At 46.1% G+C, this 12,803-nt stretch overlaps 1 protein-coding gene across 1 annotated transcript in view; it reads left to right on the top strand.

Moving 5' to 3' along the window:
• Nucleotides 1–12,803, top strand: part of CFAP45 (cilia and flagella associated protein 45) — a 377,198-nt gene that overhangs the window by 91,864 nt on the left and 272,531 nt on the right. Inside the window, exons 3-4 of the mRNA XM_086945062.1 lie at nucleotides 284–417; nucleotides 11,675–11,819. Of these exons, the coding sequence (XP_086801188.1) occupies nucleotides 284–417; nucleotides 11,675–11,819 (279 nt within the window). The remainder of the gene's footprint in view (nucleotides 1–283; nucleotides 418–11,674; nucleotides 11,820–12,803) is intronic.

The raw sequence follows: 12,803 nt of genomic DNA, 5'->3' as shown, positions 1-12,803 counted from the left end.
TCTATGTGAAAAGTGAGCAATCAAAGAAAGAATTGTTGAAAATTAACTCTGCTAACAAAAGCTTTTGTGTGGTTTGAAAGGCTATGCACAAACTGTACTATCATGTCTTCTAAATGATACAGTCCTTTACCTACTTAATTTGAATATCGCCCTGTTGCTTCTGACAGAATGTTTTGCCTTTTAATGCATAACAGTTGCTGTGGCTCTGCCTTTGATGCATTATTATGCTCTCCATTCATCTAGGCTAGAAAATTAAACCATGCTCTTTTACCATCTTTGACAGCAATCCAAGGATGAATGCCCTGTTACAATTAATAATCAGGATCGTTCAACCAGAAAAGCTGTATCTGCACCAACCCGAATCTATAAACCGGAGAAGATTCGTCTTATCACAAGTGACCTGATCCGAGATCTCATGTGAGTTCAGCCATCTGGACAAACTGCCCATTTTTCTTGAACAAAAGTTTACCTGTTCCTGAACATTTTTTTGGTAACAGAAGGGTCGAATAACCCTTAAAGATATTAGCAACTAGCCCCCCGTGATGCGATGTTTTATGATCATGAGGCAAAGTGAGAGGTTAGGGCTGGTTGTTATATTGATCAAACAATGTTTTTTGTTTTTAATGTAATTTGTATTTCTATTAAAAAGGTCTATTTTACATAAAACTAATGATAGTACAGAAGGTTTTCAAGTATCATAAAGAAGCAAAAGCAAGAATTAAAGCACGTGTTATGCACTGAAATAAATGTAATACATTTTAAATATTAGCAAGGTGAATAAATCGGCTGACCTAGGTTTAAAATTACATTTTAGAAAAATAACCATACAGAATTTATAATCTGATGTTAGACAGCTAATCCAACCGCTAAGTTTACTATTAGTTTTCGTCTTCACTCATGTGAATCTTTAACACTTGGTTTGTGCCATTGTGAGAACAGTACATTTTATAATCATTGTCACAGCATAGATAAACTAAATTATTCAATGCCATTGGCACACAAAGAAATATTATCAATTATACATTTGAGGGGGGGCGTGGCCTGGCGCCAACGAAGATGGCGGCTTAAGTGAGGAGCTCCGCCGGAGACGCAGCAAAAAACCCTGAATATCCGCCTATAATCCTCTCTAGTCGAGACTATCGTTACAGTGGTACCTGCGGAGCAAACTCTGCTCATAGCGGTGCAATGCCCAGTGCTGCAGCCCTTACGTGTCCCGATTTCCTCAGCAACACATCCTGAGTTTGTGCCCGTGCGAGGCGTGGTGGGAGGGGGCGGCACTTGAGTGTGCGCCTCGCCGATCAGTGGACCTGCCGTTTAGGGAGGACTGTGACCCCCTGTCCATGAAGACGAGGGCTGGCGTGAGGTGGTGCGCCAGCTTTGGCCGGGACTGGGATTGAGCCTATACCCGCTCGTCAACTGTCGCCAGCTTCATCCTGTCCAGCAGAGGATCGGAGCGGAGGGCCCGACACCGAGGGACTGAGCTCCTGCTGGAGCGGGGGTAAGGAGTGGCCCCCCTCCCTTCTTCCTGCCACCGCCTGGATGTATTCTCACGGCCCGTTCACCAGCCGCAGGCCCGCATTGTGTTGGAGGCGTGCGGTCTCAGAGCTGTGACTGAGATGCATAGTGGATACCCGGGGAACCGGGTGTTGCGCGCCTCTTTTACTGAAGTCACTGGTGCGAACTGCAGTCTGTTTCCCCCTCCTCAGGACCTATAGAAGTGCTGGACGACCTGAGCTCACTGGGAGGGCTGAATTGTGGTGCCTGCTGCCTTTCTCCCCAGTTAGGGACTGCTGGAGTGGACACCTCTCCCTGGATTTGCTGGTGGTGTGGCTGGCCCTGGAGACCCCCTACGCTACTTCTGCTACTGGCCATTGAGTTGGTGGCCTGTGCCCCCTTTGCTGTGAGACAAGTTCCTTGGCTCGCTAGATGCCGGGTGGGCCTGGTTTTGGGGCAGCATCGCCTGGGGCCTGCCCAAGATCTTCGGGTGTGTGCTTCATCTGCCTGGTGCCAGATGCTCAATATTTTAGACTTCCACAAGTGGGGATCTCCCCCCCCCCCCAGGACTACACAGCCAAATGACAGCTGCCAGACACCGATAGGCCCGAGAGCCGTGCGTGCCTAACATTTACCCAGGCGCTTTGGGAGTTCTGCAAGCTCCTCAAGCCGAGACACAGCTAACACCAAGAGCCACCTCCTCAGTAACTATTGGGCCTAGGGGAACCTTAAGAGTTACAGACAGCCTCAGCGACCGCAGTGCACATAGGGGTCCAGCATACGGTCAAGACTGCGCTATATCTCCTACTGTGCAGATACCGTTGTCCATTCTACGCACCAGGGTGTCGCTACAACACAAGGTTTACATATTAACACGTGGAGGTCGACTCCCCGTACGCGGCCCATTGACCTCAAGCTGAGAATAAGCCCAAGGTCCTCCTGTGCAGTCCAACAAACTGGACAAATACGCAATCCCCAAGCAGCCAACTCCGGATGAGGTGACAACGGGCGGCCTAGCGGGCGACTCTGAATCTTCGCTAAGCTCCGTAATGATGACAATCCAGGTCTTGGGTACCACGCTAGAAACAAAGATCGACAAAGTCTCCATTGAAATGAATTTACTCAGGGCTGAAATGAACAAAATGGTGGAACGCGTAACACAAACCGAAATAAATGTCACAGAGCAGCATCGTCAGGTTGCACTCAAGTTGGAAGACCAGGAAGGGTGTGCCTTCTACAACAACATTCGAGTGGTTGGGGATCCCGAGGGGTTAGATGGGGCCAAGTGTGGATCTCTTACTCGAAGATCTAATACTAAATCATTTTAAACCTAAAAGGCTCTCTGCCTTTTTCACAGTGGAGCGGTCACACAGGGCCCAATCCCCCCCACCAAAATCGGGGGCAGCCCCAAGGACAATCATTACTAAAATCCTAAACTACAGAGACAGGGACGCAATACTACAGGCGGCACGCATACACAGGGATCTCTGATATAAGAATGCCACCATCCAGTTCTTTCCAGATTTTACCGTCAGGGTCCAACAAGAACGTCATTCTTTTGACGGGGTGAAACGAGCGCTCAGAGACAGAGGCATCAAGTACATGATGTTTTTCCCAGCAAAATTCAAAGTTATGATAGATGGAAAATCCTGGTTCTTCTCTACCCCATGGATGTGCAGACATGGCTGGATGAAGGACCTACGCGGAAGACACAGCAAGTTAATAGGAGTGACTGGAGAGATTCCGTGTGAACCTGCCGAGCTCCCAGGACGGCGGAGCAGAACCCGACAAGAAAAGCCTGTGATCCTGGCGATCGAGATCCATGAGCTCAGCGGCCTCTGTGACCGGCGGAGATTGAACTCCTTCCATCAGAAAACTGACCCTGAGACTCGTTGTAACACTCCGTAATGTATGTCATCAGCTCTTTTTGGGGGTGTATCAGCCACCAGATACACTGGACACTGTGGGACCGATAATATGTAATAATGCTTCTTTCCTAGTGGGGGCTGGAGTTGGGCTCCAGGGGCCCGCAAGTGCTGTCACCCCACAACCCCTGTAACAGTTAACAAGTTCATTGGGGCGACAGGCGCTCTGCTAGTTGGGAATATGGGTAGTTCTGAGCCTACGCAGCAGGGTTGCAGGGAGGGAAGGAACAGTAATGGGAGTTCTTCTTTAATTGTTTTCCTTGTTTCTTTCAGTGGGAGCGGGAAGAGGGAGGGGCTGGGGTAGGGGGAGTTGGGTTGGGTTTACTATCATTGTCTTATATTATTCAAGTTGCATCAACAGTAAAAGCTGACAATCACACAGAGGAACATGGACTTTACTTTAACCCCAATGAGTATGGAATGGGACAAAAGTGTTAAACTATTGAGCTGGGACGTTAATGGACTTAGAGACAAAATTAAACACAGTGTCGTATTGCAACACTTCAAGCGACATGCCCCAGATGTTATTCTGCTCCAGGAAACACATCTCGTGGGAAACTCCTGTAAGGCACTCAATAGGTGGGGATACCAGTTAATAGCGCACGCAGGGTTCACGACTAGCTCATAGGGAGTAGGCATAATGGTGAAAACTTCCTTCCCTTTAGCCATGAGCTCAACCTGGACGGACAATAGAGGCAGATATGTAGGAGTTACAGGTGCCTGGAAGGGCTACACGCTTACACTCCTGTCGGTTTATGTGCCGCCTCGTCTCCAACACACTACATTTACAGTTTTGGGCACTCTCCTACTCTCTTTGCCGGAAGGTCTCCTGGTGGTCGGGGGTGACTTCAATTCTGTGGCCTCGGGCACACTAGATAGACACCCTCCGCGCGAACTCAGATCCTCTAACAGGTAGCTGCCTGACTTTCTCGATGCACTGGGACTGGTTGATGGGTGGAGGTTGCATCACCCAGAGACAATCCAACACACTTTTCACTCCGGAGCTCACCATAGTCTCTCCCGCATTGATTACATCCTGATCCCGGCTTCTCAAACTGCCCCATTCCATGGAGTCAAACACCTAGCAAGGGGAATATCGGACCACTCCCCTGTTTGGATTCCCATAGTCCTGGGCCAAACTCAAGTGGGGAGTGTCGCCCTGATTAACCCATGGCATCTCCGGGACCTGTGAATCCGAAAAACATTGTTAATAGCCATAGACGCCTACTTCCAAGAGAACGAGGGCTAAGTAGACTCTTCTCAGACTCTGTGGGAAGGGTTCAAGTCTATACTTAGGGGACAAGCACTGTCGCTCATCGCTGGCATGTAGAAAGATAGACAGGAGACTGTAGAAATGAAGGCAGAAATAGATAGAATAGAAAGTGAACTACAGACCGGGGTCAAACAGGAGAAACTGCACACACTACGCCTCAACCAAGAGGAGTACAAAGCTCTAGTAACAGACAGGGCCAAAGTCCTTGACAGAGAAAAGTTGGGTAGGGTGTATGACCTAGCGGACAAAGCAGGGAAACTGATAGCCTGGCTCGACAAAAAGGAATGGGCGAGGCGCTTGGTACCAACACTGGTGAGTACAGACAACACAATGACCACGACCCTCAAGAAATTGCAAAACACTTTGCCACTCACTATAAGGCAGTATAAACTACAAGTGTGCTATACACCGAAGACGATTCCCATGATTTACTACGTGACATAGCGCTCCCAGTCTTGTCGGAGGAAGACCGTCACTTCTTAAACAGTGCGTTAACTAATGATGAACTAGCGCAAGCTATTAGGTCACTGCGCTCTGGTAAGGCTTTAGGCCCAAATGGTCTGCCCATTGAGCTCTACAGACTGAACCCTGACAAACTAGCCCGTATCTAAAGGCCATGTCCGAAGAGAGCACAGAGTTAAAGACTCTGCCGCAAGATCAGAGAGTGGCCACATTGGTCACTATTCATAAGGAGGGTAAACCCTAAACTGATTGTGCCTCGTATAGACTGATCTCATTACTAAACGCAGAACTCAAAGTCCTGGCCAAACTCCTAGCAAACCGTCTGGTCAAAGTAATTGGAAGCCTAGTCCATCCTGACCAATCGGGCTTTATGCCACACTGCAACACGGCGCTGACTTGCGCAGATTGCATGGAGTGCTAGGAAGAATAGATACCATCCAAGAGGATGCTGTGGTGGTTTCATTGGATGCAACCATGGCATTTGACACCTTTGAATGGCCCTACCTCTTTGCTGTTCTTGCGAAACTGGGTTTCCGGCCCGGAATTCATTCAGTGGGTACGGATTCTATACTCGGAACCCCAAGCCCAGGTCGTAGTCAATAACAAAAAATCAGTCACATTCACTCTAAGTCAGGGTACCCGGCATGGCTTCCCCCTTCCCCCTTCCCCGCCTCCTGTTCGCCCTCGCCCTCGAACCACTCGCGGCATGGATTTGTCAGGATCCGGCAATACGAGGTCTACGCTGGTCTCCAACGTGGGAAGACGTATCTCCTTGTATGCTGATGGCATCCTTCTGTTCCTGGCCTCCCCGAGGAAGTCATTGGTGTGTGTCCTAGACATTATGGCGATCTTTGGTAGATATTCTGACTTCTCCATTAACTGGACTAAATTCCTCCTATATGTCCTCAAGTGCGTACCACCCTCTCTCCGACTGGCTGCCCAATCCAAATCAACACGGTGGGCTTTAAGTATCTAGGTATATATATTACATTGGACTCCAAACTCCGTTATACCCAAAACCTCCCGCCGCTGCAGAGGCTTAAACGCGACATAGCTAGCTGGAAAACTCTTCCGCTCTCGTTACTGGGCAAGGCGGCCCTTTTTAAGATGAAGTCGCTGCCCCGTTTCCTTTACGCCTTGCAGCACACATTGGACCCTGTACCGGCACCGTATTTCAGAGAGATCATGGGCCTGCAGAGAGATCAGTGGGAAACCCTGCATAGCATTGACCAAGCTCACACTAAATTGGTGCAACGTGGGGATTAGCCTCCCTGATATTAAAAGATATTATTGGGCGGCCCATCTGGCAGCCATCAATCAGGGCACCTACGGTCAACCTGATGATCCCGGGTATGCTATGGATAAATGGATCCTACCGGGGGGAATTATAATAGGGCACTCTATTCCAAACCCAAAATGTACCCCTTGACTGGACCGACTGACCACTCGGTCTGCGTCTGGCACTCCGCAAATAAAACTTTGGGCTGGGACCGAAAGCTGACTCTAGCTACTCCATCGTGGGACTCCGAACTATTAGGCAACCTACGGAAATCGAAGGGGTTTGATAAATGGGACCTCATTGGGATTTCCCAGGTCAGAGACATGTGGGAAAAGGGTGAAGTGAAATCCTTTGCTTCCTTGAAGCAACAGCACGAACTGGCCACCACGGAACACTTTCGTAGTGGAAGAGGTGTGGCGCAGCAGCCAGGGTGCCTGACTCTGGACCAGAGGGTTCAAGGTTCGATCCCCGGCTCTGGCGACAGGTTAGCCCAGCACCATGTGACTCTGGGCAATAGCTTGCTTAATCTTCCCGATGGCCCCCAGAGCCGGGACACCTCTCCGGAGATAGCTGTATGTTTACAAATGCTGGCATTTACATTTCCTTGCAAATCAGACATACACTAACTTCCCACTTCCCAGATGGCTCCTTCCCACCAGAACCTGCTCAGCTGGAAGATAGATTGTTGGACGGGGACTTGCCTGAGAAAACCATATCACTGACTTATAAACAACTAATAAACAATATGGCAGACTCCCTTGGGCCGCTATGTGAGAAATGGGTGATGGATAGTATCGAGATGGACGATGCGGACTGGCAAGAAGCGGTGTTCTCACCAAGAGTAATAGCAATTTCTGCCAAACTTCGACTAGTTCAACTCAAAATTCTCCATAGTATATATATCACAGGGACCAGCCTGGTACGCATAGACAGGGTTGACTGAGGTGATTGTAGGAGACAATGTGACCAGGAAGGAACATTTCTTCACATCCTATTGGAGTGCGAGTACATACAGGCATACTGGCGAAATGTTCATGCAGTACTGAGCGAAGTGCTCTCTATTGTCACCTCGATGCACGTTAATGCCTCTTAAACATATGGGAACCCACAGACTTGAATACCACTGCACCCAATGGGCCACACTAGGGCTTATGCTGGCAAAGAGGGACATGGCCATATGCAAATCAGCCTTGACCCTGTGCCTCATGGGAGCAGTCCAGCCCGAACTGCCAAGCCATGTCTTTCCTGGACCGGAATCAAGCATCCTAGGACATAGGACAACTGTGAGGGGCGGCACAGCCGCCAACAGTGGAGGCCAGGAAGGAAGACCTTGACTGGTGTATGTATAGAGAAAGGACGGTTTATACTTCCTGAGGATGCCCCAGGAAGTGGTCTAAAATATGGGACCCCTGGAACTCCAATAGTGGCCATATCTGCAACACCCCGCTTCACATTGAAACAGACGATCCCTCCACCCCATAATTTATACCCATGACGCTCTGGCATAAAAAGGTGTTAAATGTTTTTTCCTCTGAATGTGATGTAATTGATTCCTCTGTAATTTATTTCAGATCTTGATGAATGTTTAATAAAAAGATTAATTAAAAAACAGATTATACATTTGAAACCACTATTTCACCATTAGTAGTTTTCTGTAAACTACAATATTGGGCACATTATCAGCATATGCCATCATTTCCTCTTTTCTTGACAAAGATTGAATTTGTCATCTTCAGTCCTCTTGCAAATTTACTCATCCTTGAGATATAATGCCAACGTCATGTCCGTGATCATTTCTCTGGCCATCTGTGCATATCTGTTAATATATTTATAACATTTGGCAGTCAGAACTTGTTAAACCAACAATCTTGTATCATATCTAAATCCTTATGAGGTAGACCTACTGTATACGAGTATTATAAATGTATGTGTCCATGGGAGACTGCCAGTTGGACAGTTTCAGTTTAGTACATTTTCTTCTGCATTTGACCTAGGATTTACTGGTATTTAGCTGTAAATCCTCAAATTATAACATAATGCCAGAAATCAAATGAGGATACTCTGTCTTATTCACTGTACTTCAGGAAAAATCTTTTTTTAGGCTAATGTAGCTCATTCCCCCCTCCTCCAGATGCTATGCATCCACCACATCAGTTTCAATCATTATTTTTGAAGATTTTTTTTACCTAAGGTTTCCTGTTTTCAGCATTTTTATTCTACCAATTCAAGTAGTATTTCTCGAGGTTTCCTAACTTTGGTAAATCTTTGTTCATCAGTGTTTGTACAGTCTCCCCTACGAAAAAAATAAAACAGTGTCGGTCCAGTGCTTGCAACCCCTGTGGTGCCTTGGGGATGATTAATCATTCTACTGTTTTGCACAATATACTTTTCAGCTTTAGTTTCTTACGTTTTCGAAAACTCATTCTGTCAGCATCTTCTATGCTGCTTTTCTGAGCTCTTCACCCCCTGACATGGAAGTAACGCTGCTTTTGTGTGGACTTTCCTAGCTCATGAAGTGGTCCCACTGCCAAATGGTAGACCTGTAAAAGGGCTCCGCACTTTTAAATCAACACTTCAATCTATTCTTTGGCTTGTGGTTTTGCTTCTACGCTGTGCATGCAACTTTAAAAATCAAAGCATGGAAACTGCTGGTGGCTAAAATGCCAGGGCTAGCAGAAGGGGCCTCTCGGAATCTCTCAATGTTGGATGGCTTTGCCCTAATTTGTGGAAAGTGTTGCCATGCGTTCACCACGCTCCCAAGCAGATGGGGCCAACACAGTTTCCATAATTACTGGTCTTTCCACCACAAACTGAATGTATAAACCCTGACTTGTGAATATAGAGCATTATGAACCAACCGTATTGTCATTTAGACAGATTAAATATACAGTCAAAATGTAAAATGTGAAAAAACATATAAGTCATACTTCTCTGTGGATGGGAGAAACAAAAATGATTTTCATGTTATTAATATTGTTGGAGTAACATATGCTTACATGTACCACTCACACCAGTCACAATGGCACCCACACTGGATTATCCCCTGAAATGGCACACGAACCCGGTACAATATCTGGTCTGGGCATATGGGTGCATAGAGACCCGGATCTAGTGGTGAGGGAAAACTATGGAAGAGCCATGACAAAGCTGGAGGAACAATTAGACAAATGGGTGCGGATGCCCCTCTCGCTAGCGGACTGCATAGCTTTACAAAAAATGATAGTACTGCCGAAATGTTTATATTTATTCAGTAATATCCCCATTTGGTTGACACAAGCGCTGTTCACGAAATTGAAGACCGCCATGCAGAAGCTCACATGGGCGGGGAAGCAAGCCAGAACATTTAATATATATTTTAACAAAACCGTACCACAAAGGAGGTTTTGGGGCACCTGAATTATATTACTATTGTGCGCAGGCACAGCATGCTTATTATTGGTTGCAGCCGCATGCTTATGTTCCACATGTGGCGGTGGAGAGGGACAGTGAATATCTGACACCATTGACAGCTTTTATCTCGGACCCCGTGTCCTTCACCCACAGTGACAGAATACAGACAGTACGCTGCACCTCGAGAGCCTGCCATATGCTGGCGAGTCAAGCCCAAGATATCCCCCGTCTATGCTCCCGCACTTCCACTTGCGTACCATCCGAAACTTTCGGTCACAGAAGAAACAAACACCGCCTCTCCCCTACCTGCTCCACCGCCGAGGAAACAGGATACTGAATCCCGCCCCTCCAGGACTCTCTGACCTGCCTCATGGTTGCCAAGGCAATATTTCTGAAAATATTGTCGTGCTACCGTAAGGCAGGTCATGGAGTCCTCGAGAGGCGGAATCCAGAGCAGACAAATCTGCTAAACAGGAGCTTTTTCCAATGGCAGGCCTCCGTTTCGAGAGGCCTGCCAATGGAAAAAAAGGGCGTGGTTTCACGACGTACTGAATTCTTCTCCTCACAATATCTCTCTGCCTGCAGCAGGGCATGCCCTGCAATGCAGGCTTCGACCTAAAAAGGGTGCTGCAGCTTCTTGCTGAGATGAAACTGACCACTATGGCGGATGTGTTCCCACGTGGTAGCTTCATTCGGAGAGAGGACCCATTGCTTAGTGCGCACGGCAGACAAATGAAGCAGTTTGCTCACATGCGCTTACAGATGGTGTTGAAGGACTTATATGACTCGTTCCCGGCAGAGCCACCAACACTTTTAGCTTTACAGGCACGATTGAGAGCACCTGGCCATAGAAACTGGTCACCCGTTTGTACAACACGTCACAGTCAGAGCAAGCAGGGGCAGTTAATAAATACCTTGGGGACACTATAAGCGAGCAAGAGTGGGAATATAGTTGCACTCAACTACAACTGATGACGCCGAACTGTAATCTACATTCGTACAAGTCTCAACAATGGATGTGAGGCCATCATGTAGAATTTTCACTTGATCGGGTGTCTCTCCTCTCACCTTCCAGCCCACAGTAGGTCTTCTCATAGCGCCAGGGCACCTTTGGGTATCAGTTCGCGCTCTATAAGCATAACTAACATTAACAATAACTATGCACTATTTTATTGAAAAAGAACAATAAGTTTGGGTTTTATTAATTACACAATGTGGATATGTTAATGATATAAATGTATGCGTTAATTTTTGCTATAGTTTTAGATTTGTTTGTTTTTTCATCCATCATTTGTATATTGTTTGGCACAACAGCAATAGTTTTAATAAAACATTGTTTTAATAATATCATTTGGACCAGCTGATGAGAAACGGCAATTACATTATTTTCCATCTAAATTTCCTCTTCTATCTCTAATTCACTAACCAAGGCTGAGACACACATTCCGGTACTTCTTCTTGTGTCCCATCTTTGCATTGGTAATTAGAGGAGGAATTGGTTGTGGTAGAAGAGACTTTTAGAACCAAGGCAACACTTACCTTTCGAGAGGTAGAGCAGCACAGTAAGGCATTACATGAGCTTCTTAATTTGACACAAGTAACTGAGTACAATAAAAATGTGATCTATCATAAAATGTAGGGTTTATGGTCTCAGCTGCAGATGCTAAACCACTAGAAATAATTTCTGCCACATAAAAAATAGCATTTACGAGTGGCAAACCTATCTGCATTGTAAATTTATCTTTCCAAACTGGAGTTTGTAAATAGTGCAGAATCATTGAAACTCAGCCACAAGAAAGGCGTTGTATTTCATGTTGCATTAATTTCCTCCCACCTTGCTTCTCCTTGCAGTGTACCATCAGAAGATCCTTCTGGAACGTCTCTCATCATGACCCCCCAGGAATTTGTTCGCATTAAGGCAGCGTCTCTGGTTCTTACGAAGGAGGAGCGGGACGCAGTTCAGCAGGCTAAGAGAGCCAAGAAGGAGTGCATCATGGTAGGGCAGCATCTTCATTTTTATTCTGGTTGTGTATAGGCTTTATGTATGTCTATATCGCAAACCTAATCAAAGTCAGTGAGTGATAGGAGAGATAGCTAGGTTGTGGGTGGGTAATGCTTTATTTTCTAGAGTTTCTTCAAGGGGCTAGTCATTAACTCTTTCCTACCCTGGAGCAGCATTGGGCGGGCCTAATGCATATTGAGATGTTGTTCCAGATCCTGGGAGCATGCAAGAGGACTGGAGTCATATGTTTTGTCTTTTGTGCACTTCTTAGTCAGGAGGTGTGCTGATAACCACCGAGGGTACTCTTGTCAGTAAGATGAGAGGAGGTGCTGCTCATTTTTTTATATTTTTTTTTAAAAAGACGTTTATTAGCATGTGTAAGCAGTACACAGCATGGAGCCTACAACCCTGGCCGGCTGCAACACATCACTAAGTAGGAATATAAATTATACACAGCTCTTCAGCCAATAACGTCGGATCTGACAGCATAGGAAGTATTATATGCATCACGTCTACTAACATTTCGTATTTTCATTCAAATGACGTCTTGTTTTTATATTTTACAACAAAATAACCAAATCAATAGACTCAACAGTTCTTGTCCGTTTTACACAGAGATTCTGTAATATCGACGCGGTGTTACACCATTATCCGCAGTACTGATACATATGGTAGTCTAATATAGACCCTCTGATTTTTTTTTTGATTTTTTTTTTGCTTGAATATATTTTATTGGTTCATGTAATCAATCTTTCGATAAATGGATGTACATCGCCAAAGTATAACGGTAAGCATCTTTTCAAATACCATTGCATAAGAGAAATTTCAGCACAGGTAAGTAATGCAGTTACATTGTATGCAGGATAGGTTCTGCATGTATCTAGCCCTGTAGCAATAAGGCTAGAGCAGTTCTGTTCTATAATTTAGCTGCATTGTAATTGATACTATTCCAGTTGTAGGGCAATGTATTCTCAGTTG

Source organism: Lissotriton vulgaris, chromosome 12 (genome assembly GCF_964263255.1).
Source record: "Lissotriton vulgaris chromosome 12, aLisVul1.2, whole genome shotgun sequence".
In the NCBI taxonomy this organism is placed as follows: Eukaryota; Metazoa; Chordata; class Amphibia; order Caudata; family Salamandridae; genus Lissotriton; species Lissotriton vulgaris.
The sequence above is the reverse complement of the archived record's forward strand: the minus strand, read 5'-3'. Positions and strand labels throughout refer to the sequence as shown.